This window comes from Saccopteryx bilineata, chromosome 4, assembly GCF_036850765.1.
Source record: "Saccopteryx bilineata isolate mSacBil1 chromosome 4, mSacBil1_pri_phased_curated, whole genome shotgun sequence".
Classification (NCBI taxonomy): domain Eukaryota; kingdom Metazoa; phylum Chordata; class Mammalia; order Chiroptera; family Emballonuridae; genus Saccopteryx; species Saccopteryx bilineata.
The window spans coordinates 144,859,836-144,877,666 of NC_089493.1; the positions used below are offsets into that span (position 1 = coordinate 144,859,836).

A 17,831-nucleotide genomic window follows, 5' to 3' on the forward strand; every position below is an offset into this window, starting at 1 on the left:
CCTCCACCCACATTAATCCCTGGACTAGCAAAGAAGGGCCTTCAGGGACTTTCTGTTTTGTTCGGGTCTATACCCTAAGTCAAGAAATCAGCATTTGTTGAGCAAATGAATAAAATTAGCAAAAAAACAAAACAAAAAAACCCTATTTCTTGTCAAGCTGGTCTGACTGTTTTCACCATCAGATAATTAAAACTATATAACATGATGTGTCTGCCCTTTGACTTATTCTCTGATTCCAAAACTTTGTTTGGGTTTCTTTTTCTTTTTTTCTCTAATAAACAACTTTTGGTCTTTCGTGCTCCTTATATTATAAGACACTTCGAAGCCCTAGAATTATAGAGGTATAACTAGTAAATGCAAACATATATCTATGCAAATATCATGGTGTAACTGCCTTGTCCGTAAGTATATATGTTTCCAATACCAGACCTTGTGATGGTCACTCAGCACACACAGGAAAGGAACAGAGGCCCGCCAGCATTATCCCTGTCTTCTCCTCCAGTCTGATTGCTTGCCACTGCAGACTCCCTAAAATCTTCATTTCAATAACAACCAGAATGATTCACAGAACTCTGTGAACTCCAAGCTCTTCATTCCTTTTTCTCTACATTGAATGTTCTCTTAACTTCTCTCTTCACTTGACTAACTCTTACTAATTCTTTAAAATTTATTTATCTTTCCATGTATCCAAGCATCCGTCCCTCAACCTCCCCATTCATTCATTCATTCTTGAGCCCTTCTTATGATCCATGCACTGTTTTAGTTCTTGGACCACATCACTAAGCCAAACAAAGATGCCTGTCATGGGCCATACATCCTAGGAGCAGAGCCAGACAGGAGCAATGCATGTTATAAATACACTATACGGCAAAATGCTCCTCGATAGCACCAGGCCCATGATCACAGTGCTGCCTCCACCGCCTTACATGGCTACAGTAGTAGGCATGACCCAAAGTATTTAAAAAGAAAAAAGACTCCACCATTTATTGAGATTTTAAGGCATTATAGAAGGTCATATGTGTTATGAGAAAAGGAATAAAGGAAAGCGGGTAATAGAAAACAGAAATACTGGGAGGTACAAGGAAGATGGCAGGTTTGAGGCTTTCTGGGGAAAGAGTGCATCAGCACTGCCTGGGCAAAGGTTCTGGGCAGGAGTCTATTCAAAGAACCCCGGGGAAGCCAGAGGCCCTCATACCACAGCGACTGAAATGAAAGAGAGAGGTGTGGAGGTGAGAAAGCAAAATCAATTAGACCAAAGATACATGTCTTGAAACATATATCTTTCACATGGAACTGATTGAAAACACAAAGATCAGAAGCATTCTTGCTTTCCGAGAGAAGAAGCAGATTCCCAAAGCAGTTACAAATCTTTAACTGTTGTGAACTTCAAGCAACCACTGACCCCTAAGCTTCCATGGCTGATAAAGCCCCCAAAGAAAGGTATATCCTCAGCTTTTTCTTCAGGATGTGGTCAAGGAGGATAATGAACTGAGAAGAATCTCCCTCTCCATGTAGCCAAGTGCCCAGGAGAAGAGTGGCCAAGGTCTGCCCCAAAGGCACTCAGCAGAGGACCCTCTCTCCTGTCCCCAGGGTAGAGGACCTTCACGATGTCTGCCTACAGGACTCAGGAATGGCTGTGGACAAACTGTGGCATATTCTCACGATGGAACAATGCTTGGAGACGAACGAAACTGCATACCTATGCAACAATATGAAGGAAGCTCAAAGACATTATGTCTATCAGGAAAAACCAGACATGAAAGAACACATGCTATATGAATCCACTTCCATAAAGTTCTAGAACAGACAAAACTAATAGATAGTGTCAGAAAGCAGATCACGGCTGCCTCACTGGAAGGTGGGGATGGCCGCAAAGGGACACAAGGGAAACTTTTGGAGATAATAAAATGTTTTATGTATTGATTGCAGTGGATGGAGGTTGCAAGGGTTTATAAAATTATCAAAGCTTATTGAGCTAAGCACTTAAGATTAATGAATTTTATAAATAACCTCCTAATTAAAATGACAACAAAACAAAACAAAAAAGGAAATATCTAGATAGCTTGTCCATGAAACTTCTAACCTCAAAACTATTGCCACATACTTTACTGGGCACAGCCTTTGATTTGGAGAGTCAGAGAAAACCAGGGCACATTTCCTGCCAGTACGAAGGTCAGGGAAAACCATCCTTGGCCTTGAGTTCAACTGGCTGCGAATCTAATTGCTTTGCCATGTTCAGGTTAAGCAGCACTCTCTAAAGTACTTTTGGTTGTTAATTTAAATGTTATGCTGTATGCTGAAGTTAACTGGAATGCACGCAGTTTGATGTAAATCTCCAAGGTAGCACATTTAGAGTCTCCATTTATGTTGCCTACAGTGATTAGTGGGTTATCCCCCACAGTTGTGCGATGAGAGCAAGTCACTAACCTGAATCATCTATCCTAAATATAGACCCATCTCTGCGTCTTCTAACCACTTTGTTACTCGTCACTTGTGTTGACACTGTATTTATCTACATTTTCAGTTCAAATATTAAAAAAGCAAAAAATCCAACACATTTGCATGAGTTCCATAACGAGGACTTTATTTTACCACATAGAATAATCACCTAGTTCCCGTACGAAGACAAATTCAAATTATATTTTTAGAACAGCTAAATGTTTTATTATGTTTCAAAGTAATAAGTAAATGGAAGACACTGACTTTTAAAGAAGTTTATAAAGTATGTGGCAGGGCAAACTTAGCCATTTTTCTTTCTCTAAGGTTTATCATCATTATTCATCTTATTTCACAGGTGTGGGTTTGCTGACAGTCACCTGACACCACATCTCTATGAGCACACAGCATACAAAGGACACAAGAATGGAGGTACCCAAGGAAGGGACCGTGCCAGGCACATGGAAAGGAAAAGGGCTCTCAGAAGTCAGACAGGAGACAATGCCTACTTCATATCTAGGTCTTAGCTGAGTTTAGAGCATTTCTGGGCTAGAATCCAAGCCAGAACTCCCATGGACTTCTCTTCAAATATTCAGAACCTAGATCCTACCTTTGGCCTCTTTGAACTGAGTTTGTCTCAGTCTCAGTCAACAGTCCTCCGTGCCTGTAGGCGGTCTTTACAGGGGCAGATGGTAATCCCAGCAGACAAACCAGCATATATACTTCTCAGTCCCTTCGCTGATGAAGGAGGTCCTAACGTGTTTCTTAAACATGTTGTCCATGTTCCATGCCATACCATCCAGGCTCCCCCTCCTACCACATAACAGCTGACTGCAAAGCAGTGGACTGTTAACATGGGGCAGTCAATCTCTAGTCTGGCCAGTGACTGATGAGGCAGCCCATTTGTTCACTGACAGTCTAATCCCCAAATCTCATTCCACAATCAATCCCTGAGGCAAGGCTTCAGGGCTATTCCTAAAATTCTGCAAGATTTTAAACTCCAGATTCCCACCTATTTTCTTACAAGACGATCCCACCATTGATGAGACACGAGTGCATCTCTTTCTTGAATGTCCTAACAGACATTCCCGAATAGAGATTGTTCCCGAATAGAGATTGTTCTTTCAATTATTATCCTCATTTAGAGGCCTGGGGTGGTGAGGGACAGCAATCACATGGCTTCCTATCACTCTGAGATGCTCAGAATCCAGAGATAGTAGCAGAGTTGCTAAATAAATTTTGAAAAAGCCCCACAGCTAACCATAGTGTAAGAATCACCTAGAATCTTTTAAAGATGAAGACTTTGTTTAGTGAGTCTGGGTGGAACCTGAGAGACTGTATTCCTAATAAGCTGCCATAAGGTGCAGATGCCGCTGGTCTGGGGACCATGCTTAGAAGACACTGTGGCAGGACCATTGCCATCTGAGCTAAGAAAGCTGACTATGTAACATCAAGTCATTAGTACTCACTAAAATAGATGTATGCATCATGGCCTCCAAGGCTCTGAGAGATATGCCATGTCACTGGGTAGAAAACAAAAGTGGACCAGCTCTCAATCCCTTTAGTAAAGAGAAAAATACTGAAAAACATATCCCTAAATTCTATACCCTTTAAAACTGTTATCAGTAGATTTTCTTAGCAGATTTGTAGCTTCTGCGCCAGAAGAACAGATAGGCTGGAGTGCTGGGCCAGAAAGCTGCAGAACAGTCAAAGACAATTTCAGCTGGGGAACTTGTATTAGGACTAAAGCCTTAACCCCTCACAAGGAGGCAAGGGAAATCATGCGGAACCACGCCTGGTGTATGGAGGCTTTAACACTTAAGTCCCTGGCCCTCACACTAACCAACCAAACCTGTTTTACAGACCCACCCGAGAAGGTGCAGGATCTTCTATAGTAGGCAAACTTACTGTTTGTTTCAAAAGGCTCTTAGAAGCCTGGGGTTAAGTTCACTGTGTTCACTGTCTAGGGTTGGACCATGCGGGGCCATGAGGAGGGGACAGAATATTCTACCCTGTTGACTTTATAAATCTGTGCACGAACTCTTTCTGAGGTATTGTGTAACACATTTATAAGATCAGTACCTTTAAAAGAGGAATGTCAAGGGCTGCAGTTTCCTAAAGGTGGTGATATTACCCTTGGGCCGACAAAGTAACAGATTGGCATTGCCCTTCAGGTGGGACACTGATCTTGGGCACCACGGAGATATGAGACATTTCACCATTATCATCCTTATCACCCTTAGAAAACTCTTTCAGGGCACTTTTATGGTTTCAACAGTAAAAATCCCATGTTCCAAGAGAACCACCAGACCCAGGACACCGAGATGGTCAGTCATTTCTTAGACTAGTGAGGTCTGAGTGCTGAAGAAATTATGTGAGAAGATATGAAAGAAACAGAAAAGCTCAAGGAAACTGGAAGATGGAATTTTCTTCAGTCCTAACCATGGTTTAGCAATAAGGATTCATTGCATAATGATATTTTAAAAAAAAAACAAACAAAAAACAATGTTGAGGAGGAGCTGAAGTGTTCAGGTTAACTCAAAAGCTTTTCCTATAACTGGGCATGTTTGATTTTTGTATTTTAGTGACCTTGCCCTCCAACTCCTACCACCACCACCACTACAACCCAACATCACTGCAATCTCAAAGACAGAAACAAATAAAGACATGTTTCCTTACTGGCCGTGTAACAGACAAGAGCTTGACTGTCAACTCCAACATACTCTTGAGGACGAAGTCCTGGAGAAATTATGTGAGAAGCACCAAGGGACAAAAAGAGCTAGACTCTTATTGAACTTCCTTAATTAGGACCTTAAAATTATTTTCTGAAACGAAAGATGCTAAAAAGAACCAAATTCCAAACTGTAAACTAATACTAAATTTTATATTGACAGAGAGAGAGAGAGAGAAAATCTTGATAGAAGTTCAAACTGGACCAGTTACTAATTTTGAACTTTTAAAATAACAAAGTAATAATGCCCTAAGAATACCAAACATATAATAAACCTGGTTTTGGACTCTTGACTTTGTTGCCCATTCTATCCAAGCAGGATTAATTCATGACCTACAAACTTCTCCAGCTTATGTTTATTTATAATATCCAATATTCCCATAAGCTCAAATGTTCTAAATGGAGGGTTGCATTTTGATAATGCTCATTTCTTCATTAAGATTTCATCATCCACCTACGTTAAAAAGCCTCTCCCTCCACTTTGTTGCTTTTGCTTTCACCTTGTTTATTCCTGCCTTATTTGCTTAATCTGGAGATCCTGGTTTCTCAGGCACTCTCAAATCTGAAACAAGCGAAGTTTGTTCATTAACGTGTCACGCACATGCATAATTTATGAATGGCAGCTTTCTTGGCATAATTTAATGGTATAAGAGAGACTTTGTTCTAAACATTAAAATAAAAGTCAAGAAGTGGTAACTGTAGATGGGGTATTAGAACATAACAGTGTATAAGGAAATTTGGATCAAGAGTTAACCAGTTTTTACTTTGTCAATTTCTTAATCTGTAGACTGATGCTCTGACCAATTTAATAGGTTGTAAGGACCACTGACACTTGATCAACCAAAAAAAGTACTTTATATTGTTGTTCTAAAAACTTACCCAACCAAACTCCACTCTGCAGAAAAAAATTTAGTTGCTAACATTTACATCAATAGTGAAACAAACATCTTTGGCTAGTCCAAAGTAAATTTGTTTTCTCTTTTTTAAGCATCTTAATCATATTCAGGCATTTTGTATCATAACATTTTTCTTCTTAAGCAGTCTTTTATAAATCAGTTTCTCAGTGTGTTACCTAGTCTCTTAAAGAAAAGTCAAAACATTTATAATATCAAGAAAACTACCCTTTCTAAGTAAAGTTAGAGTATATTCATATAACAGAAAGGGTCAATATTCAAATCTATTTTTCTCATTATAAACTATGATCTCAAGTAACATGATTTTGTTTAATAATTATAACTGAAATATACTTAGTATGTAAAATAATAATTAAACTAAGTATTTCAAATAATCCCTGTTGAAATGTTCCAAACATTTCACACACACACCAGTCATGTCTAACTTTTCTGTGAAGAGGCTAAATTGAAAAACTCATGAGATAATAACTCAGATACTCAAGTAACAACACAAGAATTTTACATGTAAATTTTTGATGGGTCATGCAATGATTGTTCATAGATGCTTCCAGAGGACCTAAAATTAATCTTAGGAAATAAAGACTGATAAAGTCCAGGGCTTGAGCAAGCTAAAGATTCACAAGACAACTTGAAATTTGGTTTTCTCTATAAGCCATCTATATCCTTTATGATGGAAGTAGCTCTGAACCATATTCAACATTTGGATTACTTGTCCACCGCACAGAAAACTGGCCAGTGGATAGAGCCCTATTTGGCGCACAAACACAGTGGATTACCTTGTAGATTTTGCAATGGCAGAGTCATAATGCCTCCAGCTGCAGCTGCTGCTACAAGCCCTTGGATGTTGGTGAGGTTCGCAGTAGGCAGTGTGAGGACCAGTCCTTGCTGCCCTCCTAGCTGTCCGGCCATGTTGAAGGGAATCAGGATAGGCTGGTTGAGGGCTGGTGTGCCTCCCGGCATCACTCCAGCAACAGCAGAGGCTAGCTGCTGTGCCGTCAGAAGCGGCTGCAAGGAAACACAGAAGTCTAGCTCACCTTCCAGTGGAACCGAGAAATGGGCTTTTAGAGCAAAACTACTTCTGTTTACACATGGTCAGAAAGTTCCAGAACAAGTAGTTAAGAAACATGGTCAAGTCCAGGGGAAAAAAAGGTTGACTAGTAGGAAAAAAAATGAAAATTTTGTTTTACTTATATTTTTGGAAAATTCTCTTTGGTTCTAACATCCTCTGAGGAGCTCAAATACCTTGAAAAGTAATACCTTATCCTTATATATTATTGTTCCAATTAAGTTTCATTTGATGTTACCCTTATATATCATGTTTCAAACTCACTGCTAATTTATTCTATGTTGTTCCAGAAAGAATTCATTGAGACTGGTAGAATTTTTTTTGGTTCAAAAATAGCAACAAAATACTGTTCTCATCTATTAAACTAGCAAAAGTAATGTAAAAGATTCACTCGGTGCTAGTAAGTCTGTGGTGATGCTATTGTGTAGATTTAGGGCATGTACCCTGTCATGAGCCTTTTGGAAAGCAATTTGTAGATTCATATCAGAAACTACAAAATATTCACTCCTTTGACTCAGAATGTTCTCCTAGGATATAGGCTGAAGATAGAAGTCAAACAGGAGAAAGATAAACACGTGAAAATATGCCTTGCATTTTAAAATACATAAATGTTGAAAAATAGTCTGTTACAGTACTAACTTTGATAAGATATTATTACCTAGTCTTTAAAATGAGTCATTATGACACCTTTTTAGAACAACAGAAAATGTATATAACATAAGAATACATGAAATAAAATGGAAAATTATTAAGCAAATGATAATGAAGTCATTGTTAAAATGGAAACGTATATATGTATAATGACCAGATCTAAAAAGAAATATAGAAAAACAAAAATATTAATGTGGATATATTTTTTAATGTTTTAAGTATTTCCTTTTTTATTACTCTAACATTCTTTGTCCAGTTCAAACAATGTTAAAAATACATGATATGTCCACCATTTAGCCAACAGCCATTGTTGGATATGAAAAGGCAGCCTCTTCCGTATGACTTTGGGCAGTAGACATATTTGAGCAGGGTAAGGGCTCTTCACCAGGATCACATAGGACGGATTCCTGCCCTGGCCAGGCCAGATGACCCAAAGGGTCATTGACCGTAGAGTGTCTGATCCAGGACTGTCATTGTACCCCTGTGGGAGTTTTGTGAAGCATAACGCCATGCCCACTTTTTTTTTAGACAAACCAATACAGAACTCTTATAAAAGGGGTTTCAACTTTTTTTTAATGCAGCATGATTCTATAAAGTAAAAAGTAATTCAGTATAAGTACAGTGCAAAGCCCCACATCTAACAGCCAGGACTGTCCAGCACTGCTGTTAGTCTAGCACGCTAACCCTGCTATCTGACCAGGGAGACACAGACAGGTTAGTAGGTTGCCCCAAACCCCATGTTCAGTGGGGAGGGGGGTTGGGGGGTTGGGGGCTCAAGTCTAAACAAGCTGTTCCAGAGCCCTTTCGCATCTCACCTCCTCAAGTCACAGAGATTTAGAGAAGTGTGGCCGCTTTAAGTGAGTGCAGAATGGGAGGAAGAGGGTTGAGTCCACTCTGGTTATTTCCTAGTCTCCCCTCAAGGCTTCCTCTGGGGAGCCCTTTGCAGTAGCCCTAGGACACCATGCAGCCTAGTTTTAGAACCACTGCTCTAGACCCTGTGGGCCTAGCTCCTAACCTATTAGCTGGACTTTACTAAATTCACACAGATTAACTGTGCCTTATTTTTAAAGGTACTCTAAAGTTCCAAAATAAACATTTCTTAGAAATTGGTACAAAATTATAAGCTGGTCTTCAAATCACTGGTGTTATATCACTATAGTAATTAGACAAATAGTAATTCAAGCTAAGAGGGAAGGTATATGGCTAGTCCTCAGACTGCATAGAAGCCACAGACTTGGGGGTTTGGGCCTGTAGCATTTTATCCATTGAATTTGCTGGTTTAAAGCAGGGCATGCACTCTCTAGTGCAGTGGTTCTCATAGTGTGCGCCAGGGTGCACTGGTACGCCCTAGAAGATTTCCAGATAAGCCCTATGACATTCCAGAGAAATATTGTACCTGTTGGGGACCAAAAAACCAACAGGGTTTTTGGAATTTAGATTTTTGGTGGACAGAGGTGTGGGGAATTGGCTGTAAGCTGACAGTCTGCCCAACCCCCCACCTCACTTGCTGATTAGGTTGCAAAAGGCTGTTAAGCTGTGGTGCTGGATTGTTTACACTACCCCTCATGTTCCCCAGAAAGACTGGAGGCAAGTTTCTTCTATCCTTTGTTTGGTGTAAAGCTAAGCTGATATGTATGGTGGGGTTTTGGATTGACAGTTAAACATAAGGAATTGTCTCTTGAAGCCTTTTGGATTTCTATTAAAGAAGAATATGTGGCAATATCTAAAAAGGCTTTGAACATTTTACTACAATTTTCAACATCCTATTTATGTGAATTAGGATTTTCTACCTTCAACACAATTAAGAGTAATTCTTCAATGTATTGATGAGGAAATGAGAGTTTGCCTTTCAAATATATACCCAAACATTCAAGAAATTGTTAGGACACATTAGCCTCATGTTTCTCGTAAACACAAGAATGAAAAAACATAACACATTTGCTCCAGGACCTGCCGAATTTACTAAATCTTACTGAGAATGTATATATATATATATATATATATATATATATATATATATATATAAAGATAACTTTTTTGTCTTTTCTTTTATTTTTAACCCCTCTTTTTTATGAATTCTAAAAAGCCTAACTCAAAAATGTAACATAAAAATGTTTTTTAATGTCAGAATAAATTTAATTTTTTCATATTTATTTCTTTAGTTACCATAAAAGCATGCTTGGACTTTATATTTTTTTCTTTAATATTTGACTTAATTATTATAACATATTTTTCAGAAATTTGTATATACTGCACCTACAATTATTAGTAGGATTTTAAATGCGCCCTGACTTCAAAAAGTTTGAGAACCACTGTTCTAGTGGGTCATGGCATCCATCACTTCTCGCTATCTAGGTCAGCATACTGCTTATATAACCTAGAAGCCTGAGAGTTCATTATCCCTGGCATATTTACACACACACACACACACACACACACACACACACACACAATGTCATAAGCTTAAAATCACAAAGGACACAGCCAGAAAAGGCCGATTTCTGAGATTCTCAGTAAACTTTCTCTGGGCTTTCATAAGAGATCAGACATCTCTGCAGGCTCTCTGTCCTTAGCCCTTGTGTCTGAGATGGACATTGGGATTTGAGGCCATAGGGAGACTTGGTGACATGGGAACAAAAAAGTCAAGACCAACCCAAGCTCAAACCTTGGGGTTTCAAGCCTGAAACTGGGGAGCCCTTGAATGCTGAAGGTGATAAATTTCCAAGAACAAAATGGCAGCAATAGAGAGAGAAAGGCTCAAATATCAGCTTCTTTTTTCATAAAATTGGGGTGAACTCTGAAAGCATCACACTAAATGACAGAGGTGAAAAGAAAAAAAAAAGCCCCACCTTTAAAATTGTGTTCTACATCTCTATATAGCTACACCAGGCAGCAGAAACCAATATTGGACTTTAAAAAATAATGAATGCATTTCTTTATTAATGCAGGGACTGCATGTGATGTACAGTATTGTCAAACTTAATAAGCTGAACTTGCATTAAAATTGCATTAACTTTTTTATATTAAATCACATCTTGTATTTCAAAAATAGCTATAGTAAGGTTGAAATAACTTAATTTTCTTCACATTCCAGTCATTAAAGTTTTACTTTCTAGAAAACTGCATAGTTACCAACAGCACAGTTGTAGTGGGTCTTAAGAAGAAAAAAAACAACCTTCAAACTATTAAAACCAGCATCTCATAAAAAATGAAGAAAGTTCTGCAAACTTATTCTTTCTTGATAGTATTAAATAAATAATGTAGTCATAGAGCTTCCCATACAAACATTTATCACCTTCTTTTTCTCTGTTGGAGTTAATTGGATTGAACTCATTATTATTTATTTGGTCCTTTATATGGTTAAATCATCCTATGTTCATCCTAATGGAAAGCAGTTGAGAGATACTGACCTGTGGCCCAAATGAGAATGGGGGATGGGTCTGACTGGCCTGGTGCTGGTCAGGCGTGCCTGGTTCTGACAGTGCCGGGTTTCCTCTGGCCCCTGGAATTCAAAAGAGAGGTGCTCCTTTAATATACAGCCCAGACTGGGAACTGCCCTTGACCCCATTTTCCTGTGACATCACATAACATTAAGAGACATAAGATATAGCAGAGCAGTTTATCAAAGCTACAATGCTCAAATCACTCATCAAATTCATAAATTTTACTAATGAAGATTGAAGATGACCAAAGTCATTCCAGGACATACCAGGCTATGACAGCAGCAGGGAAAGTGACACTGACATCAGGGTGAGGATGGGTTTGCACTGTACATGAGTTTGCATGGGGTATGCCAATGTTGTTTGTGCTGGAAACTGCATCTTTTATGCATAGGGCAACAGCTAATGTAATTTCCCAAAGCCAGAGAGAGTGGTGTCTCAGACATGCCCACATACAACTATGTTACCCCTTAATATAACTTCATATGCTTAAGCCTTTCTCCACACACATTTTATACACAGTCAATCTTATAAATGTGTTTTCCCAAAAACAAAGCCTTTTCCAATGTCACCTATGGAAATTATGTGATGTCCTAAAAAAATACGGATCTCTTTAAGCAACTTCCTAGGTGCTAAATGAAATAGTAGGAAGCCCACACTACCTCCAGGGAGCCTTACTGTGCTGATCATAGACCACAACCTACTTCCTTTGCTGAGATCCTGTGGGACACCAAAGCATGAAAAATAAAATGCCACCAAAACAGCAATGCTGTCAAGCCTTCTAAAACACAGTTTTTCTGTGTGGGCTTATGTGCTTTGTCTCAGGACAGACCATCTAGCAGGTAAGGGAATAGCTGTAACAATAAATATATGAATACGTAAACAAACATATAGAGCAAACAGAGATTTTTTAAGGTTTTTATTTGGTAGCTTCTATTTTTCTCAGTGGTTGAAATCCAATTCCAGGCCATCCTTAACAAGACCCTGGACCCTGATATTTGTCATATGAATCGCAAGTGGAAGGAAACTCTGTTACCGGCGCACCATAAACAACCAAGAAAAAAAAAGATACAATTCTGTCACACTTATAAATTTTAAAGAAGGTATTATTGGCTCACTTAAAATAAACTCTTCTATATATTCTTCAAAAGGGACAGACTTATAAATAATGGAAATATAAAAAAAATACTTCAGCACATTAAGCTACAAATAAAATTGACGGCTACATATTATTCAATTGACTTCTGTCTCCACTGCATTGTGTCAATCATAATGGCATTTTATAATAGGATTAAGCAATAAATGTGCAAAGCCATTATACAGAAATCTGAAAATCTGATTAATTTGTAATATTTTTTTGTGCAGAAAGTCAGGAATGGATATTGCTTGGGGAATACTTACAAGCATTCTATTGAAATTTCTAAATTGATTTGGAACAAACTAATAAAAACACAGGCTTGCTAACATTTTATAAAGTGAATTCTGTCAAAATATGTTTGGCATTTTAATGATCGCTGTCATTTAATAACAAGGGTAAGATGACCCATTTTAAGATGCCAACAATTTCTCCATAATGTGCTAAGACCTTGCCTCTAAATTTTTTATATGTGATTTACTTATTGTGCTTACAAAGCAGGGCACTTTAAACTGGGGACTGCTATTATCTATATATCTCATACTTTCTCTTCTTATATACCCAACTCCTATTTTGCCTTAAAATTCTCAATAAAGCTTTATGTACTTTAATAGAACTAACCAGGTCCAAAGTGATGCTTTTGGTTAAATATTTAGGTAAATATTAGATAAATGGCTAAAAACCCACTTTGGCTTAGTTTTTGAAGATGTTTTAAAATTTTGGTTGCTTCCCCATTCTTGCCAGGTGTGGATTTTTATACCAGTCTGTAAAAAGAAAGTGTTACACTGCACAAAAAAGAGAAAAATCCTTTTACACAATTTAAAAATATTTATCTTAATTTTTATAAATTTCTATGCCATGCCAGGCCTTCAGTGTCCCATTTCCTTTGCAAGTACCATGCCCGGAGCTGTTCTACTCCTAACGGCAGACATTTGCAGGGTTTAGGATCTGTCCCACATAAGCACTGTGTCCGCAAGAGCATGTTTGTTCCCTGGAACATCACTCAGATCACATTTGCCTGCATTTTATTCTCTGCTGCTGGATGCCTCGCTGGCGTACAGCAGCTTGTTCTGAGGATGGTTATTTTCAAGAACCGTGTTCAGTGCTGTGCAGGGCAATTCCACACAATTTTATGTGTAAAATGAAGTCATTCACAGGCTCTAGAGGAGATTATGTATGCTTCCCTGCCTGGATCAAAAAGTCATGTTTCTTCTTAACTCACATCTCCATTTTCCCTGAACACGTGTATCGCACTTAGTAACTTTGTGGGATGATAAACTAATCTGTCTGGTTGTAAGGCGGCTCCCCAATCAGGGGTCCTCTCAGAGGCAGTGGGGAATCCAGCAGTGAGAACGAATGAATGATGTTGGCTAAGGGTTTCAGAGAGATTTGAAGCAGTGCTTAGCTTATATTAGCAGAGAATTTGAGGTTAGCTATGTCCATGGGCACAGACAGGAAAATACAACTTAAATGGGTTGGGCATGTTCCTCCTGATTAGGGTGCTAGGAAATGCCATTACCTCTCTGGAGACCTGATATGTCCAGAAAGCCCCCTGTGGACAGTTCTGAATTTAGCAGTTTGTGTTTTTCAGGCAGCAACTGTGAACTCCAGTCGCACCGGGCCTGTGACCCCTAGTTCACCACTGACGCCCAGGCCTAGTGTAGGCATTCACTCACATTGATTGAATACTCATTAAAAATAGAGGCTTGGCTTTTAATTTGGGAATGTATAATTCCTTCAAGAGAGGTATTGGCTTTGGTGGGGTAGCTCAGTTGGTTAGAGCATTGTCTGATTGGCCAAGGCTGTGGGTTTGATCCCTGGCACACATCCAAGAATCAACCAATGAATGCATAAATAGTGGAACAACAAATCAATGCTTCTCTCTCTCTCTCTTTAAATTGATTTTGAAAGAGAGAGAGAGAGAGAGAGAGAGAAAGATAGATATTGACATTGACATCCACTTGACTACTACTATTTAACACAAACATTGGAAATATCTTGAAATTATTAATTTGTTGGCAAATTCTACCTCAGTTACAATTTAAATATTAAAAGAAGTTTGGTGTGCAATTGAAAAGCAAGGACTCTCCAATTTTAAACTCTGCCACTCCCGATGCATGTGAGCTTGAGCTGGTTTCCCTCTTCCTCATGTGTCAGCCTCCTCTGCTGAGAGCCCGGGGAAGCAGCAGCGCGGCCTCAGACATCGGAACAGTGCGTACTTGTCACATATGTGCCATTTAATAAGATTTATTTCATATTTAATATCCTATTTAATATTAATGCACCCATAGTATTCACCTGCCCCAAGTCAACTCAATAAATAGTCCCATCCCTATGTGTGCCAATACACATTCCCTGCTATGCCACCCTAACTGCTCTCTGTATCATCGATGAATGTTTGGAAACGAACTAAGTAGGTGGGCCTCTGAGAGCCTGCAAAGTGAAATGTTCATACATAATGTTCTCACAGTGCCTGGTTGCATGACCAGGAAATAGGCACAAAGATACTGGGAAACAGCTTCCAGGTTAATGCAGACCCTGTCTTGGACCAGTAGTTCTTACCCCAGCCTGCAAATCGAAATGGTCTTGAACACAGAGGTTCACATCTCTCATGAGGCCATGACAGAACATCTCAGGGGTGGGCCACACATACATTTCATACAACCCCACCAGCAACTAAAAACCTTGGAGAAAACAGTGGCTTCAACTGCCCAGGCAAGTCTGACTCTCCTTTGCACAGAGGATGCCATATTCACTTAATCAGCAGTAGATGGGTCATCAGCTGACATTGCCTGCTTGGCCTTCCAACTTTCTTCACCAAGACCATTCTTCCATCATAGCCCTGGTGGACTTCTCCATTAGCAAGAAGAGCCATCTCAGATACTTCTATCTTGTAATTACTGCTAATTCAAGGAGTATAAAAACTAATCATAATATAAAATCTTAAATAGCTATATAATGAGAGTCAATTCTCTGCAAATACAGGAAACCCTGCTATAAGTTTATTAAGGAACAGATAGGTCATAATTGGTGAAGACAGTGAAAGATTGATTAAGCGTTTAGCTGATAAACTAGGATGAAACTTTTTTTTTTTTTTTTTTTTTTTTTACAGAGTCAGAGAGAGTCAGAGAAAGGGATAGACAAGGACAGACAGGCAGGAACGGAGAGAGATGAGAAGCATCAATCATCAGTTTTTTGTTGTGACACCTTAGTTGTTCATTGATTGCTTTCTCATATGTGACTTGACCGCGGGCCTTCAGCAGACCGAGTAACCCCTTGCTGGAGCCAGCGACCTTGGGTCCAAGCTGGTGAGATTTGCTCAAACCTGGGTCTCGAACCTGGGTCTCGAACCTGGGTCTCGAACCTGGGTCCTCCACATCCCAATCCGACGCTCTATCCACTACGCCACCGCCTGGTCAGGCGAAACTTATTTTCAACTGTTATAGTACTTGCCTGTCAGAGCATTAATTTATTCAACATGGTCTTTCTAGTGTTGATCTTGCACGTGGAACTGACAAAGCTGCCTGCGGACCTTCTGCTCTGGAGGGACAGGCTTCCCTGAAAAGCCATGTGGTGGGGTGAGAACTCGGCCTGGGACTCCTCCTTGTAGTGCCTTCCTGAGGAGAGAGCCTCACAAGTTTCACCCTCCCCTCCCAACTCAAGGACAGAGTTCCTGAATGACTATCACTTGTTCCTTGTAGCAAGTTATTTATTTATTTACTATTACATATTTTCATTAACTACAGCAAACTAGGCTTGGCATCTCTTAGCTACTCTAAAAGTAAAATAGATATGCACCCCAATAAAGAGTTTTAAATTCTACCCCACCACACACCATTTTGAAGTTGACTTCCAAATAAATTATTTTAAAAAACAGACAAAACACTTTTAATCCTGACAGGACATACCCCTTTCTGCAGCCTTATCCCATTACTTTTACAAGGAGGACACAATGGTCGTGGTATTCAGAAGAAGACAGAATTGCAAATACAAATTGCTTACCCAAATACACCTAATAAACTGTTTTTCCTTCTTTTATGTGGCAACCAGGCCTCCCCTTTTCAATGCACCATGTTCTCTTAGTAATGACCAATGCATTTTTAATGAATAAGATTCTGCAGAGGGAGCATTTGGGGTTTCTGTCCTCTCTGCGTTTGTACAAACATAATCACAGGAAGGGTGCAAGGATCCCTCAACTTTTTCTTGTATTCATATCTTTCTTGCCCATTGTTTGTAGTTTTCACCAGTGAGGAAGGTGTTATAAAGGCTGCTTTTTTATAAGATGGACGTTAAATGCATCATTATTTTATGTTGGGCAGGGCGAAGTCCCCTCTAAATTACACTTCCCTTTCTTTCAATGTCTTCAAGATTACTAAATGCCAAGGAGGATTTAGGTGTTTAGTTAATGTTTCTATAAAAGTCTTTCAGAGCCGTTGCCACTGTTGGCCATTTTATATTGCCAGTCAGGAGTTCTTTATGATACTGGCTACATACATATTTATGTACAGAACACTATCCAGAAATCCAGTGGAACTGGAGACTCTAAAGAAATAGCCACACTTGAAAATCAAACACTCATTTATTCACTTAAGGGTTTGTGTGATTTGATAAGTTCTGTTTTCAAGTACTTGTAACTTCACACATTGAGGTCTGGAGAACAAGAAATGTCTGGTGACATTAATGAGCAAAATGGGTTCCTTTCTTCTTCTAGCAGGTGACTTATCTGGCCTCTGGTGGAGGAAAGTCCACTTTTCTTTATGTGAAGTCTAGGTACAAAGTGGTCATAATTGCTGACCATATTTAAGGGCTTCACAGATGCATGAAAAGTCAAAGTGAGATTTGGGATATCTAGATAAAGCATAACAAGAAATCCTACAAATCCCTTATTTGAACATGATTATCTGAAGGTATTTCTGTAATATTGATATTTACTAAATTATTCAAGATTTGCTTTAGCTCTACATGTAGAACTATATATATATATATGAATTTAAATACATTTTATTCTCTCAAAATTTACTAAATCTTCCTCAGTATTTCTCCAACATTTTTTAAATCATTGTTTTTACATCCATCTAATAACAGCAGAACTGTAATATCCAGGCCAATAAAGTTCTCAATTCTGTACATGATTTCTCTCAGAAATGAGATTTAAAAGGACTCATCAAACATACTGAGGCAGAGTTCCATGACACACTGCTGGCAAGTGGAGAGCTGTGGGATGTGTGGTTTCCTTGGCCGCCGCTACGTCTGCGGGATTGGCCACCGCTACGTCTGCAGGAGTAGAAGTTCTTTCAAGGCAAAGACTCTTTCTAACTCACATTGTACTTCCTGTAGGCCACTTCTGGGCCTTGGTATGTGTGTATATATACACATGCATATACACATATGTGTTTATATGTATGGTGATGTTTTACGTATGTTATAGTGAGTTAGTATTCTTAAAATGATGGAGATT

At 39.0% G+C, this 17,831-nt stretch overlaps 1 protein-coding gene across 1 annotated transcript in view; it reads right to left on the reverse strand.

The window, feature by feature from the left end:
• POU6F2 (POU class 6 homeobox 2) overlaps window positions 1–17,831 on the reverse strand; it is a 602,035-nt gene that overhangs the window by 314,731 nt on the left and 269,473 nt on the right. The window contains 2 exon segments of the mRNA XM_066276613.1: window positions 6,858–7,086; window positions 11,209–11,300. Of these exon segments, the coding sequence (XP_066132710.1) occupies window positions 6,858–7,086; window positions 11,209–11,300 (321 nt within the window).